This window comes from Ciconia boyciana, chromosome 2 (assembly GCF_034638445.1).
Source record: "Ciconia boyciana chromosome 2, ASM3463844v1, whole genome shotgun sequence".
Lineage (NCBI taxonomy): Eukaryota > Metazoa > Chordata > Aves > Ciconiiformes > Ciconiidae > Ciconia > Ciconia boyciana.
In genome coordinates this window covers 159571321-159588758 of record NC_132935.1, presented here as the reverse complement: position 1 = coordinate 159588758, position 17438 = coordinate 159571321, and the positions used below count along the sequence as shown (strand labels likewise).

Here is a 17438-nt window from a genome sequence, read left to right as displayed (position 1 = left end):
GTTGAGCATAACTTTTATTTGCCCACTTGTTTGACCTTACAAAAGTCATTAAAATGTGTGAAAAGACACTAATTCCAGATGTGCATTCTCTGTTGGCCTGTAGCCACAGGGTGAGGGTTGAGTGTTTCTGAAGATACATGCTTCCAGTTTATAGGTGAGAAGACATCTGGATGTCTGAACAGAGCAGATGAGCTTTGCATTTCTTTTGCAGATAAATGGAAGTTTTCATATTTTTAAGTAGCAAAATTGTCATTTGCAAACTAAGCTATGCAAGAATAATTTGTGATTTGATAGGCTGAAGTGAGGGTACTTGTTGAGAGAAAATACATGGAGCACCACTTTTACCTTGGAAGGCATGTGCATGCTTAGGTACCCAGTGTAACCCTGCTTCAATGACTTCTAGTGTTTTTAATGCCCCAGTTGAGGTAGTTGGTGGTGTATTACACCTGACTTCCCTCTTCTGTTTCTGGTTGCTGGTACCATCTTGCCTTGTGCTGACCTGAGGTTTACTCCTGTTTTCAAAGTGCCTTTGCAGACTCAGTGTGGGTAGATGAGCTTGTGGCCCCCAAGACAAGCAGAGACGTGGCAGACGTGGTTCCCTTCAACTCCATTGCACCTCAGTTTCATGCATTTCTGGGGAGCTCCTGTCTCTGGAATGACCTTCATTGGCAACATTTTCCAGTGATTTATCTCATGCTCTATCTGTTTTCCTCGGGTCATCCTCACCTGGGAAAGCTATATAATACATTATGGTTTTTTATTATTGAAACATGTTGGTATTTATTTTCCTCATGTTAAAATGGAAAGTAGAAAAAGCTATTTTTGCATATTCTAAAAAAAACCACCCCCCCCTCAAACCCCATCTAAGTGATTGCTTCAGAAACCTTTCATTTCAGTAAGAATTATTTAATGTAGTCACCTTCTTTACAGATGATGACTTTGATCAGTTTGATAAGCCTGGTGCAGAAAGGTCTTGGAGAAGAAGAGCTGGAGATGACGACTGGGACAGGTAGGTAGCATATCTTCATGTTCAGTTTCTGTGTGCTGAATTACATTGCTCTGTTTTCCCATTCTGGCGTTTTGTGTTCTAACGTTTAGAGTAGCGCATGTTTAGATACTAATGAAGATGTTGGTTGTTATGCTTGTGTCAGCTGATGCTAGATTGTGCCAAACATGTACTTGCCTTAAGGATATAGAGCATGCTATGAAGAGATACTATTTAAAATTGGATAAATACAAGTATTTGTGGTGTGTAATTAACTTTGCAATTAATGTCCTGGTTTTCCTTTTAAATATTTAGTAGATCTCAATGGTTTAAATAATTAGATTTTACTAGTACTTGAATTTGCCCAAGTTTTTTTTCTTTAACTAGATGTTTAAATTCTTGTCCTCAAAGTCCTACTTCAGTTTTATATTAGGGGAGAGTAATGGAGCTTAGGTATGGGCGTCTATTGAAAAAATATGACTGTTACAAAGATTTAGAAATATGTATGAATTTGGTTATTTGGGGAGAGAATAAGAGCATGTTCTTTTACGCAAAGGCACTCTAGCTGCGAAAGACTTTAATCAAGCTGCTGGCTAGACTTGTCTATTCTTTCTGGGAGAAAACTTCTCACTTTTTTTGTGGGGTTGTTTTTTTTTTATTATACCTTTTTAGTAACAGAGAGACTTGTTCAGACTTTGCTGGTGGTTTTCACTGTAAAAAGGAGAAAAAAAACATTCCAAATAGATTTTTGTCTTTTCTAGTAATCATTCAGGTGATTGTCGTAAACAGATTTTACCCTAAGTAGTTTTCCACTGAGCTGAGCCCTTGGAGTGAATCAGCTACTCTGTTCATCCTCATTCCAGAGGGATTAGTTTCCTCTTCTGTGCTTTTCTGCTAGGCTAAGTGGGTAGTTTTTATTGCTCTAGGAGGTAGGAGTGACTAAGGAATTTGGGCAATAGCTTCAGTATACAGGGTGTTCCGCTGTATGCTGGTGAGGGGTGTCTGCTCCCTGTCATGCCAGCACAGCTGTTTGTGGGTTGGGTGCTGAACTGCATCAAGGAATTGATCTAGTTTGAGTGTGTAATTAAAATAACTTGTTCAGGCTGGGTCACTGTACTGTGCTGCCTCCCAGCCCCAGCTCTGGGTATTCAGAAATACTGAAGCCAATATTACAGGCAAAATGCTTTGTATGAGAATATTTTCTGATTTTTTTTGCCTTTGCTGACTTCATGATACGAATAGGTGGGCTCTTAGATGCTGGCTGGTCTCATTTGTTTTTGGCTGTCCTATTATCACTTCAGAAAATTTGGAAGAGTTAAACAGCCATTGTATCGGAAGTTGTAAGCTTATTGCCTATGGTAAACTCCCTGTGGCAAAGCTATTTTTATAGGACTTGAGAAATGTTATAGAGTATTTTCACTGAGCTGAGACTTTGAAGCACACAAGGATTCAGCTTTAGAAAAAAGTTTTCATTTATGTGTTTATTATTAGCTGCATATAATTTAAGATAGATGATCAAAAAATCATATTGTTTATTCTTTAGTGAAATTGTAAGGGAAGTGGTTTCAGGTGCAGTGCTGGAGATTGGTGTGTTTCATCTTGCTGATCACTTCAGAAAATTTTTTTACAACTGTATCTAATAGAATATTTTATTTGCATGTGTTGGAATTTTTATTATTTTATTATTATTAATTCTTTCTAGATTGCCAAGCTATCTTTGGAAGTGTTAAGTTCTGTGGTTGTCTGGGCAATTACAAATGTTGTACACGGATGTGTCGTTGCCTGATGTAATTGCTTGAATTTTTTTAACTACTGGCCTAATTCAGTGTAGGACACAGTTTCTTGAAGATGGGAAAAAGGCTGAATGAACACATTAGACTTGGGGTTTTTTAATCCTTCATGCTTTGTTTTGCAACCTAAATCACTTTATTGTGGGGGAGGGTGAAGGAGTTATGCTGTTAGTCATACATCTTGATGAACCATCAACTCTTACTGTGTTGCTACTTAACTGAGTCCCCAGTCATTTAAATAATTTTGAATTTCCAGATCACTTTTCTTTCTGAAACACTGGAGGGTGATAACCGAGAGTGGGAAAGGCCCTGTTATTTGGAAGTACAAATATAACATTGTTCTTGGAGAATTTTTCCCATTACATTTTTTTTACAAATTCTTTTCCTGAAACACTTGTGCCCTTGCTACTGCTCATGTTTAATGAGGTATGCTTATGAAATTGGAGGCCAGTTATACTTACTTGCCAATTATTTATGATGGGCTGTTAATTTATAAATTTACCTCTAAGTAGCCCAAAGCTTGGGTTTGGGAAAAACATGCAGTTCTGGTGCTGCCCTGTGAGATGACAGGGCTGATTTAGTAGTTGACTTTTGCTGAAATTCACTTGTTCTGACCCTTCTCTGAGATTATTTGTTTCTCTACACTGGCAGAAAACTTTCCACTTTTTGTTGTCTGTCTTTTTTATTATTATTTTCTCTTCCTCATTTGGTGAGCTGAATTTATTCAGTGAGGGGAATGTTGAGTATTGGGAGTTGAGGAAGGGGAGGAAATGGGTCTGTCTCTTCTGAGAGCAGTGAACTCTTAGATTATTTTAACGCTAATTTCCTAGAATTGTGATTTTGGAAAGACCTTTGTGTCTTGATGATAGTGAGGGTGAGTTGCCTTTGGAACTATCACAGATGTGTACTTTTTTATTCCAGTTTAATTTATTTTGTGTGGCTTTGTGTGGTATCAGATTACAACCGTTCGTTTTTGTCTGTTTTTCTCATCTAACCTAAGATCTTTTAGTATCTGTGGTTTTTTTCTTTTTTGGGTGGTTTTTTTTTTTGCTTGTTTTAATAGACAGATCTGGTAACTCTGGTCCTTCTTTCTGATAGATAACTTAAGAACTGGCTATTTTAAAAGAAGCTTGAGATAGGTCTGCTTTACTGTGCAGGCTTTTCACTGTTACTTTGTTTATTCAAAAACTTACCAATGATGATTTTTCTTTTTAATTTATCAATGAAAATACTGAATGACATTGACTATTTTAATAAGTTTTGAGGGGCATTCTGCGAAACGCTTGTTTCTGTTATGAGCTTCATTTATGTGCTAGTGTGAATTTTTTTGACTGTCAAGTAATGAGCCAAAGCTTTTAAAAATCTAGAATATGTATGCAATTACTTCTATTGACCAAATGTTTTGTCTTATTTTAAAAAATCACATCAAGGATGTTTTTTAGTAATGTGTTAAATAGCCCTAACTATGTTTAGATAATTAATTTAATCTTTTGCTTTCTTTTCCATTCCTTCTTGGTCTGGATTTCTTACTATGTGAACTTGCTTTTCATCTTTGAATGCTGCTATAACACATGCTCTTGCTGTCTTTTGGAATTTCTCTAGTGCAGCTTTATTAAAAGCTGTCAGTGGTGGACCGTAGTGCTGGGAAATATTTTCAAACCTTTTGATGCATTTGTCAGATTACTGGCAGCTGAAGAGATTAGTGACTTTTTTCCTACTTCAGTTTTGGCTCTAAATTCTTCTGAAACCATTTCTGTTACATAGAGTTTTCTGTCTCTGAAATAAAGGGCTTAAATTCTAGTCAGTTTGCTCTTTGGGATGTATGTTATGTCTTATGTCCCAATTTTTGTTTAATATTGCAGTGAGCACAAAACAATTGCTATTTGTTGATGTTCAGTCATTCCTGGAACTATTTGAGATCAGTAACTATGGACAAATACCGTGTACTGATGATAATGTCCTATTTAGTGCTGATTTGGAATATCATCTGTTCTATTCTAGCCCACAAGATTTTTATTCCCCTCCTGTGTTATCTGTACAGTAACCATCTCTGAAAGAGATGTATCCATCTGCAAAAACAACTTTTAGCACTGATTTATGTCTTGGGATTGGCTTCCCCATTTTCAAGTATTTCCTATATAGTCCTAAGGAACTCTTACACATATTTCCATTCTGTTCATATAGCCCATTCTCACTTCAGGGTATTTAATTTTTATGTAGTATCTAAGGCATGAGGTTTTGTTTGTTTGTTTGGGTTTTTTTTTGTTTTTTAAGGTATGCAGGTAGAAATAGGTTCACATTCTTGAAATACAGCTTGTATTTCAAGTCACTGGCATCTCATTTTAGTATTAGGACATGCATGTTCTAATATGGGCATTTGTCAGTAATAAGTGTTTATTATAGAAGGGGGAATCTGTTTATTCCTGTCACTAGATAATTCTTTGACTGAAGGAAGAACGGGATTAAGCAGTTGTCCTAAAGCTTAACTAATCTGTAGTTCTTCTTGTTGTATCCTATTTATGGGACAGATGCTATGTTATGGGAAAAGTTTTGTAAGCCAGGTATTTCTGTGCTTCCTGAATTCTTAGCCACACTTACAAAGATGGTGAAACATGCATTTGATTTTGTCATCCTACAAATGTCTGTTTGACCTTACCCTCAACCTGAGGAGGAGGGGATAAAGTATTTATGAAAGATCTAGGGCTAAGTGGCTGCCAAGCCAGCTGGCCTCCCAGTGCCTCCTTGCTGAAGTGCAGCTTGGGCCATCTGGTGGCTTGTAGACTGAGTTGTGCCCACAGGACGCTACTGTCTCGCTTGCTTCTTCCCTTGAGAGGTGGGAAACAGCATTTTGGACAATATGCCCAAATGGCTTTGAAGTGAAGGATCTAGAGTGGGGACCTAGCTAACAGGTTGCCCAGAGAGGTAGTGGAAGCCCCATCCCTGGAAACATTCAAGGTCAGGCTGGATGGGGCTCTGAGCAACCTGATCTAGTTAAAGATGTCCCTGCTCTTGCAGAGGGGTTGGACTAGATGACCTTTAAAGGTACCTTCCAATCCAAAGCATTCTATGACTCATGTTTTAAATGCCTGCACTTTGTTTAGGTTTATGTGCTGTGTTATAGTTGGAGGGATACGGAAAGGAGAGCATATGGAAATGAAATGACTGTGCAACAGTAGTCTTATTTAATATGTATAGTCTATTGTTTCATTTAAAATATATATCTCCTTTTTCAACTTGCTGAATGCTTTGCTAAAAGGAAAGCTTTGTGCAGACTCAGCAACAATTCTCCTCACGTTATTTTTTTTAAGGTTTATACCCTATATGGTGTTTGTTTCTGTCTTCTGAGGTTCAACTTCTTAAATTTGTTAATGTTTTCCAGTGAACTTGATGATGACTTGCTTGGAGAGGATTTGCTAACTGGCAAAAAGGTAAGAGATGTGCATTGAATTGTTAAAGATACTAGAATGTGAATGTTGTTCAACTTACCCACTTTGGTTGCTTGGTGTGGCCTTTTATGTATTTTACAGTCACTTCCCCAAAGCCTGACAGCCATAGGTACCTGAGATCTGCCCTGTTGCCAGAGTGCTCTGCACCCAGAGCTCTGTTTCCTTTTGTGAAATACCTCCAAGTGTGGCTTTTTAAAATAAAACTTCTAGAAGAAAATTTTTTTTCTGAGATAGTATTTCTTCTCATAACACACAGTTCAAAAAGGAGGTGGTTCTCAAAATCAGTTTCTCTGTAGCTCATATTGACTTAACATTTAAAAAAACAAAACAAAAATACCCAATTATGCCTTCTGAGTGCTGATTAGCATTCTGGAGAATTCACTTCAACTGCCAGTTTCCTGGCTATTAAAAGTTACCCATCAAAATACCATCAGTATTTACCAGAGAGTAAATAAAAAAGCAATCAGTGGCATCTATTAAAGATCCACTCACTGCACACAATCCACTACTACTTTGTCTACTGAATAGGCAGAGGATTTCCCCTTCTACAGTGAAGGAAGAATATGGGAGCAGCTAGCATTGGAGAATATAAATTAGTTCCCCCATGTCTGCTATGGACTCCTCACTCTGATACCTATTTCCAAAATTGAACTCTATGAAGAGAACTAAATGTATGTTTGGATTTGCCAGATATCTGCAGGAGAAGACAGGGCTTCTGTTTGGGAAATCAAAACTGGCTAGTGACCTCTTTCTCCACTTCATCTGCTAAATGAATTAATTTAGAAAATGGTTTTTAAACTTTTAGTTGGAGATGAACAGGTTTGTTAAACCTAGATCTGGTAAAATTGTTTTAATTGATGTTTTTTATAATTACACTCTAAATGTTGGAAGGTAGCTTCTTGAAATTACTCTGTAAGCAATCCCTATTAAAGATAGGAAGTTCCTTTGTCTCATGTACTGGTTGAAAAAATAAAATAAAATTCCAGGAGGATAGGGATTGCAGATGTTACGCAGTTATCAAAAACATAAGCAGTTAACGTTGCATACATCTTTGTAGTTGAAACGTGGGTTGATAAAGCTACTTACTTATCTTAAAAAAAAAATAAATAATTATCTGTATGAATACTAACCAATACAAGATTTCTCCAATGTATTATGTGTTCTTGTGCTTTTTCTATTCTTGTTTTCAGTTTGCCATGTTACAGGGCTCTGAGCAGTATCTGTGGGTATCGACTCATATGGTGGAGTAATAATAGATTTTTCAGGAAATTTCCCCTGTGCTATTCAGGCTAAACTTGTTTCTACGTAATCTCATCCCCGTACTTTTAGATAAATCTACTGTTGTACAACCTTTCTGCCCCTATTACTTTAGAGGATCGAAATAATGCTGCTGAGCAAAACTGCAGTTATCTCTTCCTAGTGGGTAATTCTTTAAAAAAAAAAATAAAAAATGAAACAACTGAAAGTATGATAGACCAATTGGGAAGAGTTCAGAAAGGCATGATATTTTCTTCTATTTTTTTTCTTCACTTACAAACTAATTATGGTTTTTCAATTTTCTTCACATCATCATATCCTTTCCTCCAGTCTCCTAAGTATCTCTGCTTTCTAGAAACTGCAGTAACTTAGTGGTTTTTCTTGATTTGCCTAATGCATCAGAGTCACAAGGCAGTTAAATAAGAGCACTAAAGTTCACCTTTCTTCCTTGTATTTAAGTGGGTTGTTGTCTTTGGCTATATTTGGGAATGGATCAGTGAAAAGTGTTGATAGCTAGGCAAATTTGAGTTTTGTAAATTTCCATAAGACTGTCAAACATTTATTTTCAGTTTTGTTGTCTTGTGTAGTGTATTTTTTTCTCATTGAATTAGGTAATTTCATTGAAGACATGGTCTTAGTCTGGGATGCATTCTTCATAAAAAATACTTAGTGTTCAGAAGTTTCAGTAGTTTCAGTACCTAGTTAGTTAAAAGTTTATATCCTTTTTTATGTTCATGATTGACTTTTTCTGAAACCTAGAATCAGTCAGACTTGTCAGATGAAGAGCTGAATGATGATCTTCTGCAAAGTGACAATGAAGAGGAACAAGAATTTCGGTATCTTTTTTCTAAGTCTTGTGTTTTGAATAACTCTAAGCTCTTAATGACTACTACTGCTGATAACTGGTAACTACTAAACTGAGGTTATTGGTATATACTTAAAATAGTTCTGCTTTTTACCTAGCCAGCTATTTAATCATGTATATATAATGTGGTCAATAGCATTGTTAGCATTTCAGTAAAATGATTTTTTTAATTTGAATCTAATAAGCTTTTTTTATAGATTTGAGTTGAATTTATAAAGAAGAAACTGCGTCATCTCCTGTGCATTTGGAATTATTTATAAATACTTACAGAGCTCTTGTTGTGTGCCTTCTTGGTATCATTGTAGGCTTCCTTTTCTGCCATCTTTCTTTTAAAAAATATATCTTAACTCCCAAGACCGGAGGGGAGGGAAGCTTCATAGTTTGTAAGGCTTGATTTGTGGCTTAAGTATTTGTATACAATTACATAGCAGAAAATTTTGTACAGAATTTATAGGGTTGAGCAGATACTTCCATGGGAGTTTTCTGAGGGTCCTGCCCTGTGAATACCCTGTGGTGATACAGCTCCACAACTGAATTACGGGCATTACGAGTCAAAATGAGTGTCTTGACCTGTTTACTTTTCATGCTGGACTGAAGTGGGAAGGAGGATGCTTGTGATGCAGAAGTGATGCAGTACCACAGCTGCTTTTAATGGCCTGTGTGTTTTGTGAGCTTTTCCTTTACTTGTTGCATGCTATGCAGGCATGTTGTCTGAAGGGGTATGAATATATGTATATATATGTATAACATATATATATACACACATACATATGTTGCTTGGAGATCTCCATTCTATCCTTGGCTGGAATTAGGATAAGGAGTCCTGTCCCTGTGTTGGATTGATGAGGGTGTGGTGAAATAGTTCAGACCATCAGTCTCTCCATTGGCTGCTGTTTTCCTCCCTGCAGGAGTGGGGACTGGACTGTTCCCTTCAAAATGGGGAATCCCAGTTACAGTCCTTGCTGTTTCTTCTCTGGATTTCCTCCTTGTGAGCCCTGAGCAGCAGGGATGGCTGTGTGACTGCACAAGTGATGAGAAAGTATTTAAAGTGTGATAATATTGCTCAGTGGCAGCAGGTTTCTGTAGACAAGTCTTGCATTTTTAAAGCAGTTTTATTGCCAGGGAGTGAAAGCGTTGCTCCACTCCTTTCCCCTCTTTCCTTTCCCCTATTTCCATTCAAACTCATTTATACCTCTGTAGTTGGGAGGATAATGATAATCCTGCATAATGTCTTAATTTTTGTGTTAAACCTTCTCCATCTTATAGGTGCAAATAGCTCAAAGCTGCCTGGATCTTGTTCCCCCAAACTTATGAAAATAGTGAATAATAGGAATGTAATAATAATAATAATAATAATAATAAAATCTTTGTTTTCCTTGTACCTGGAGCCCTCAAATCAAGAGTTTTTTTCCCCCTTGCTTTTCTAACTAGTCTGTAGTTGGTTAGTCGCTCTTTTATGTGTTGATGGCACTAGCTATTGTAAACAGTAAATTCTGAGTTTTGCTTTTCCTCCAGATTATAAACTTGCCAGTTTTTGTATTGATTGGGTTTTTTTCAGTGTCTGTGACAGTGCTGTTAGAATAAATCTTAGGCATTTAAATGACAGTTCTTGACTATCTATTTTACATTATTTTAAGTAGAACAATAAATCTGTCATAAAAATGTAAGTTTGAATTCAAGATAATCACGAAAGAACAATATCAATACATTTAATAAAATATAATTTACTAGCTTATTCTGAAAGATGCAGTTATAGTAATTTTGTGTATTTTTTGTTAGTCTTTGAATTAAAATTGAATCCAGTCTGCTTTGGTTACCAAGCAGGACTTTTGCCAGTTTGACTTGCTAAATCATCTGGTTGGTTTGATTCCCCTGGTCAAATAGCCTGCAGCTGGTGATAAGCTGCAGTACAGTGTGCATTATGAGAATATGGCATGGAATCAAATAGTATGTGAGGTATGATTTTGTCCACTAACTTAGAGAATTTGTATTTGTTGGCTTTGTTTTGCTAAATCTTTGTGAGTAGTTGACTGTTGTGCTTCAATGTCTGAATTTTTTTCCCTGTGTACCATAGCTCTCAAGGTGTCACAGTTAGCCTCAATGCTACATCTGGCATACTTACGTCATACGAACTCTCTGAGACCATCAACGATCAATCGATAGAACATGAGTCTGAGTATGACCAAGGGGAAGATGAAATTGGTTATGACAGATCTGAAGCACCTGAAGTATATGCCTCAGAGTATGCAGAGGAAGGACATTACGAAGGCAATGATCCTGAACTGACCGAAGACCAAATAGAATATGGGGAAGAGCCTGGAGAAGAAGATGAAGTGCTAGACCTTGAAATCAATGAACCCCTAGATGAATTTCCAGTGAGTTTCTTTCTGTTGTATCTTCAAAGATAACATTGTTTCACGTGCATAGGGTTTTAGACTGATTTGAAATCTGTTTACCTCCCTGGGGAGGAAGGGAAATTAGACCTATTATCACTGTCTGCCAGTTTCTTTATCTAGGCTGTGACAAAGTTTGTGTTGACAGCTTGTTTGGCGGTAGGTAATGCTCCTTTGTCATGCTGGAAGGCAGTTGAGAATCATGACCTTGAGGATTGTATCCTTAAGGAAGAAAACAGCTTTGTGTGGTGGAGATACACTGCCAATTGTTAGAAGTACTTAATGCAAAAGCTTTTATCCAGGCTTTAGACAAGATCTGATAAAGTCCTTCGAAGGTGAAAAGATTATTGACCTGCTAAAGACATCTTTAAGGTGCTAATATCCCAAAGTGATTGATGTCCTGCTCGTTCATCCTTTTTGTAACTGAGAACTGTCTAAACCTGAATAAAGAGATTGGAGGTTAGTTCAGAAAATGTCACCTGCATAATTCAATATAATCTAAGCAGTGTATTAGAGAACATGCACTGGCTTTAATTGCTAGTGAAATGATTTAATCTTAATTAAAACTGTAGGTGATCAATGAGATGTTTTAAAATACAAGCAAACTTACTTAGGAAAGGTTTTGCTCTCATTTTTTGTTCATAATTGTTCAGAATCAAACCTGTTCAATTGTAAGCACTTGCAGAATGTTTTAAGAATGTTTACATTTTTGATGGGGTAAAATCTGATGTTAGTGTATATGTGCTATAGGTGTATGTTTCCTTTGGTAAGAAAGTACTGCAGTGTTTGCTTCGTGAATTTGTAGTCAAAGGATATAGAAGTACAGAAGTAGATGGGGCAAACAGTAGTAGATGGGATCTTTATTATGACATTGCTGGGATCTGAATGAAAACGCTTTTGGTTATGGTTTTGGTAATATTGAAATTACTGTCTAGTTAAAAGCCCTGCTAATTATACTTTTATATGATATGTCACTTCTAATTGACAGTTCTGATAGATACAATACTTCTCTTGCAGTTCTGGAAACAGTAACAATGTACACAGACCCCATCTCTTAGCGGGTTTGCGATTCTGTAAAGTTGGCCTATGTCTTTGCACCTTCTTGTGTTATTGCCCTAGGATGAAGATTACATGCAATCATATAATGAGCAAGGAATGGAAGAACAGGAAGAATATACAGCTGATGAGCTGGAAGAATCCCAGACAATAACAAATGAATCAGAAGAGGTATGTTGTGAATTTAACGGAAACTTAAAATAACTAGTTGTTTCAGAATTTGAATTTGTAGAATTGTCCATATTGCTGGATAAGCACTGATGCAACTTTGCCAGTGTTGAATTGCTGGTGATATTACTCTGTGTATAAGATGAATTGTGATAGCATCTATATTGTCAGATACATCAGATCCCCTCTGCCCCATGGGATGAAAATCATAAGGGAGAGCTCAAAATGCCCATATTTAATCTTGGCTTCAACATTAGAAACTTTGGGACCATTTCGGGTAGGAGAATGATAGCAATACTGCATGCTTTCTGCTAAATCTCAACAGCTATGGTGCCTCACTTTCCAGATGGATAATGTGCTGCTCTTGGGAGTGTGGATACAGTTCTGGGGTATCCCACTTTGAGGAGGAGCGCGAGCATGGAAGGTTCTGTATGTTAGAAAAAACAAAGGTCAGATTGCTTGTTGTTTTGAAAGAAGTGGTATTGGGACTGAGATTTCTGTGAATTTTATCTGAATTCTTCGATTAGGAAAAAGGATGAGTTCCTTCATTTGCAAGAAGAAAGCTTGTGCCAAAAACTGTCAAGTATACGTTTGCTGGTTATAGCCTGGAACAGTGGTAGCATACCTGTTATTAATTTGCAGCAAGTTTTTGATGTGGGATTTTTTTTCATTTCCCCACCAGGAATCTGCTTTCATTTTACTTTTATTCCGGTTCTTAATTAAATAGGATTGAATGGATTACCTGCTGAGAAGTGTAGTCAGAGTGTGTTCCCTCTTTGGAGCTTTAACTCATCAGGAAATTAATTCCTCAAAGACACAGCAGTGTTCTTCTATGAAGTTCTAACAAATGGGTGTGCTGTAATACTCTCTAGTTGTATCAAACTTATTGTAACAAAGCAACATTCTTTGGTAGGTGAAGAGAGAGGCATTGAAAGGGGCCACCTGCATTGTTCAGTCTTTGCTGTTGCAAGCATGACATCTTACACCAAATATACCTTAAACGTAGTTAATTTCCTATTTCCTAAGTATTAAATCTACCCTTCCAAAGAACTGTGAAACACTTGAACACTTATTGTTCATTCACTGGATTACATACACTTTCCTTCTGGTGTTTTAAAAGCAACCTGATGCATTTGTGCTATCTGCAGCCAGTCTGTATGAGATGATGAAAGCACTGCACATCATGTAAAATTAAGTACATAGCTGGGATTCACTGTCAACAAGCTGCTTTAAAAAAGCCCAGCTTCATTTTTAGAGTATGAACTAGTGAGAATTCTGTAATAATCATGTTGTCTAAATTTGTCCAATTCAGAATTTAATTCCTTTCATTCAAAAGATAACATTAATGCAAGTTTTTAATTGATTAATAATTGTTAATAATTTATAATTGTTAATAGAGCTTTTAACGAATTTGTTCATTATGTAATGTGAATGTTTTGGCCACATCTTTGAGTTAATCTACATTCTGGCTTTATTCTGATGGTTTGCAGATTGCCACAGGTTTCTTGTTTCCAAAATAGTACCATCTTTTTATTCCTTTATTATTTCATATGTAGGTTATTTACATTTGTCTGTAGGCTCACAATTGCACTCTCCAAATGAGAATACCACCAAGAGAGAGAACCTTTAGAGTATGCATTTCTGTTTATTACATGCATATCTGTTTATTACTCCAGCTCTGAATAGTTTTGTTCTTCATTTGAGTGTTATATTTAAATCTCATAACATTCACTGCTTGTAAACAAGGGTAGTTGTTGGCATTCTTCTGTAGAAAATGCAACACAAGAATGGAGCTGTAATAGATGCGGTACAAATAAATAGCATTATTATTTCTTGATTGAAACTTGGCATCTGAATAACTGAGAGTAAGCTGATGGAGAAAAGGGTTTGGTAGTGTTGTATTTTAAGCAGTTTCCACATTAAAACCACATAAAGCCTCTTATTATATTGCATGAAGAAATTTTGTAAACCAAGAGAAAAGCTGACTGGCTGGGGAATTGGAACATGATAGGGGGAAACTGGTGAATAAGGGAAGTGAGAGACCTGTTAAGAGTGGCACTCAGGTGGGAGATGTGAGGAAGAGGCAGGAAAAGTTTGTGTCCTTGGCCAGATCAGGTTCAAGGCATGCTTTTTTCACTTGATACTTAATTTGAAACAGTGCTTAGAACTTGGATTTTGAATAAATAACACTCTTTGTGGAGCTTCCTTGAAAAATGTAGCAATGCTTCAGAAAATATTTTTGCCTTCCTGAGGTACAAAGCAAAACCCAATACCCAGAAGCTTCAGCAGCAAATAGGTGTGGTAAAACTGTCAGTTACATGAGTTATCATGTCCTAAATATTTTTAGAGTAATAATATCACTAATTATTTCTACAAAATGTTCATAAAAATGTAACCTCCTAAAATTAGAATTCATAATTTCTTTGTTTTATATTGGAACTAATCTCCTGTGAAGTCTATGATAGGGGGTTTCTCATTGCATATATTTAAACCGTCTTGGGTTATGCTGATAAGAAATGATGAGGACTTTAATCAAGAAAACATTTCATGAAGAACTGCTGCATACTGCTTTTCTTTTGATAGAATACAGACTTGGAAAAAAAAGGTCAATGTGTCTGTTGAATTGTTCCATCTGTGTTTAGCCAAAACTTATGCATTTTAGTTCTTCTCAAGTTTGAGGACACTACCTGTTAGCCTGGAGGAAAATTATGAAAAGAGTGCAAATCAAAACAGCCAAGTTTGAAACATATGTAGAAGCTTTTAGGTTTGTTTTTTATTCCTGTTTTTCATCTGTGAAGTGGAGGTGCCCTTGGAATAAGTTTAACATCCTCTTATCTGCTCTCTGTTATTCCTTGATCCCTTGGGATTGAGCAATTGGTGCTGCTTCAGTGTTAACCTCTGGTTGAAGCTTCCACTGCTTATTTTCTAGCTAGTTAATAAAAGTTCTTTGTTTCACCTTCATAGTGTTTCACGTGGAAGGGATCTGATTTAGCCTTTACAATGCTTACCTGTTCTGTACATCTTAGCGCTCTCTGGCACAAAGCTCTCCAGAACACTTGACAATCCCATGTCTAGGAGGATCCTGTGCCAAGATCAGCATTTATCATGCTGACTAGTGTTTTCTCCTGCTTTCCTTGGACTCTCTCTGTTATCAGTCCTGCAACTGTGTGGCAAGCTGTTTGGAGCAGGAGCACTCACTCTTGCTCCATAGCAGATCATAACCCACCATGGGGAGTTCTGGTCAGTGACTGGGATTTATGGCATAATTATTTAATGAGGATGGCAGAAAGCTCTGACCTTGTGATAGAAGAAAGGTTATTATTTTTCTTCATAAGGAAGAGTCAGCAAAGCTCTTTGATAGCTTTGTGCAAGGTGTCATAATGGGAAATGTTAAGCTCCCTTTGAGGAGAGCTGCTGAGAAGCCTTGGCTGGCTAGTCCAGTCAAGTGACCTCAAATGGCTGTTCAAGGACTGTTTATGTATATTCAGAGATATACATGATTAGCAACTATTAAATAGAATCGTGTAAGTACTAGTATGTATTAATTCTATGTCTGCACTTGTGTCTTTTCCTGTATAAGTTTCTTTTGAAACATAGAATCCATTCATATAATGTAGTCTTGGCAAAACAACTCATCCTGTTAAGCTGGAAGTTGGAAAAGATGATCTAAAGAAGTCTTGCATACTACAACTATTGAACGAATTGCGGGGTAAGGGTGTATGCTCCTACACAGCTCAGATAACCTTTCCTCGAGATATATGTAGAGAACATATGGTTGGCTGTCAGACATGTTTGTGTCTCCATTGCAACTAATATAAATCCCTCAATAATACGTGTAATCAGACTTGGACATGGGTCAGTTAGCATTCTTGAGCACTGCCTTTCCTTGGTGCCTGCTTATTCATTAGCTCCTTTGATTTTTATTGTCTTTGATATTTAATGCTTGTATGGCTGTTGTTTCTTAATAGGTGGCATGAGCATTATACTGATGAATAAAGTGAGTTAGACCCAGAAGACTACAGAATGGTTTAAGTGGCTAAGAATAGAATAGTACTGGTCTAGAAAAGTTTGAGAAATGTTTTTTTATTGTTGCATACGAAAGTAGTCGTCTTGTATTCTGTTACAACTTGCCTTTTTTAAAAAAAATATATTTTTTTTCCAGAATGAATAATTATCAAAAGCCAACAGAGTTTCCACAGGTATTTTCTGTAGCATTTCATTAAAGCATTGCAAAATTTTTCAGGACAATGCAGACTGCATTAACCATTCTAGTCCTGATTCTGCAGTCGGAGCCACACAGAGCCTTGCACTAGTAAGTTTTGCACTCACAGATGAGATGACATGACTGAGACCAGTCTTTGATGAATAAAAACTGGAATTCCAACGTGGCTTTTAAGGGGCATGGACATAGAGAGTGGATGTTGTCTGGGGTTTATGCTCTGAAGTAAAGCAGGAGCTCAGTGTAGTGAGAGAGCATGTCTCACAAAACAGCCACTCCAGTTCCAACTTCCACATCCTGATCCTGAAGGGAAAGTTTTTAAAGACAACATTGGGACAGTAAAATGATGGGGTTTGTGATATTTAAAAACATAGATTTGATAGAGATGCTGCTAATCCTTTCTCTTCTGGGAGTCCCTCTTTTGAAAGTAAAATGCTAACCCTGTCTTTCTCCCTTGTTTTTGTTTGTTTTTATTAAGCCACGTTAGCATCTCTTTCCTTGCTAACATCCCTCCTCTGTTCCATGAGTCTCAACTGCCTGTCCTCAGAGGTGCTTTGATTATACATGGTTATGTTAATCAGACCAGTTGTGCTCAATTTGGGTTTCCTTTTGAGGTTTGGCTTGCTTTCAGTCTTGAAGGAATTTTTTTTTTGCCTGCTATCCTGTCTGTTGTTTTTAGCTGCCTTTTTTGTTATGATAAAGTTGTTATATAAAAGTAAATATATTTTTAAAATATAAGCCTTAAAGCTTTTTGTAAACTTTGGCTATTGTCTTAGCTATATCTTAAAGCATTTTTGTGAGGTCGGGAAATGTAGTGCTTGAATGTTTGCCTGGAATGGATAAAGCATTCTGAGATAAGGAGATGATAAAATGAAAATAACTTGGGACCAGTAGCCCATTAAAGCCCAGTAACTAAGTATACACATCATTTATTCACCAGACCAAAGCTGGAGAAGCTTTGAGCTTGAGTTCATAGGGTATGCTGTCTTTTAAAGTAGAAACTGCCTTGCCAGATCCTGTCTCTGATCTTGCTTCCCATGTTTCTTTTTGGTTTTGGATGAAGTCGGGCTCCTGGATAAGGAAATTTGCAATTTCTTGCAGCATTCTGCCATTAATTCTTTTTCTTGATTTGTGACTTAGTATCTGTCCACCTGACAGACACACTTGCCGTGCCTTTTTCATATAAATTACTGCACCAATCTGGTTAATTAGAAGCATTTTTTGCATGTTATATTTCACTCATTTTTTAACTGCCCTCA

The 17438-nt window shown here is 36.8% G+C and overlaps 1 protein-coding gene across 7 annotated transcripts in view; it reads left to right on the top strand.

The window, feature by feature from the left end:
* Window positions 1–17438, top strand: part of RBM33 (RNA binding motif protein 33) — a 101762-nt gene that overhangs the window by 9662 nt on the left and 74662 nt on the right. For 5 of the 7 annotated variants that reach the window (XM_072854716.1, XM_072854717.1, XM_072854713.1 and 2 more), the window contains exons 2-7: window positions 916–1009; window positions 6155–6203; window positions 8238–8314; window positions 10418–10718; window positions 11856–11963; window positions 16204–16272. In XM_072854716.1, the coding sequence (XP_072710817.1) occupies window positions 916–1009; window positions 6155–6203; window positions 8238–8314; window positions 10418–10718; window positions 11856–11963; window positions 16204–16272 (698 nt within the window). The remainder of the gene's footprint in view (window positions 1–915; window positions 1010–6154; window positions 6204–8237; window positions 8315–10417; window positions 10719–11855; window positions 11964–16203; window positions 16273–17438) is intronic. The other 2 variants (XM_072854714.1, XM_072854715.1) reach the window with 2 other exon arrangements.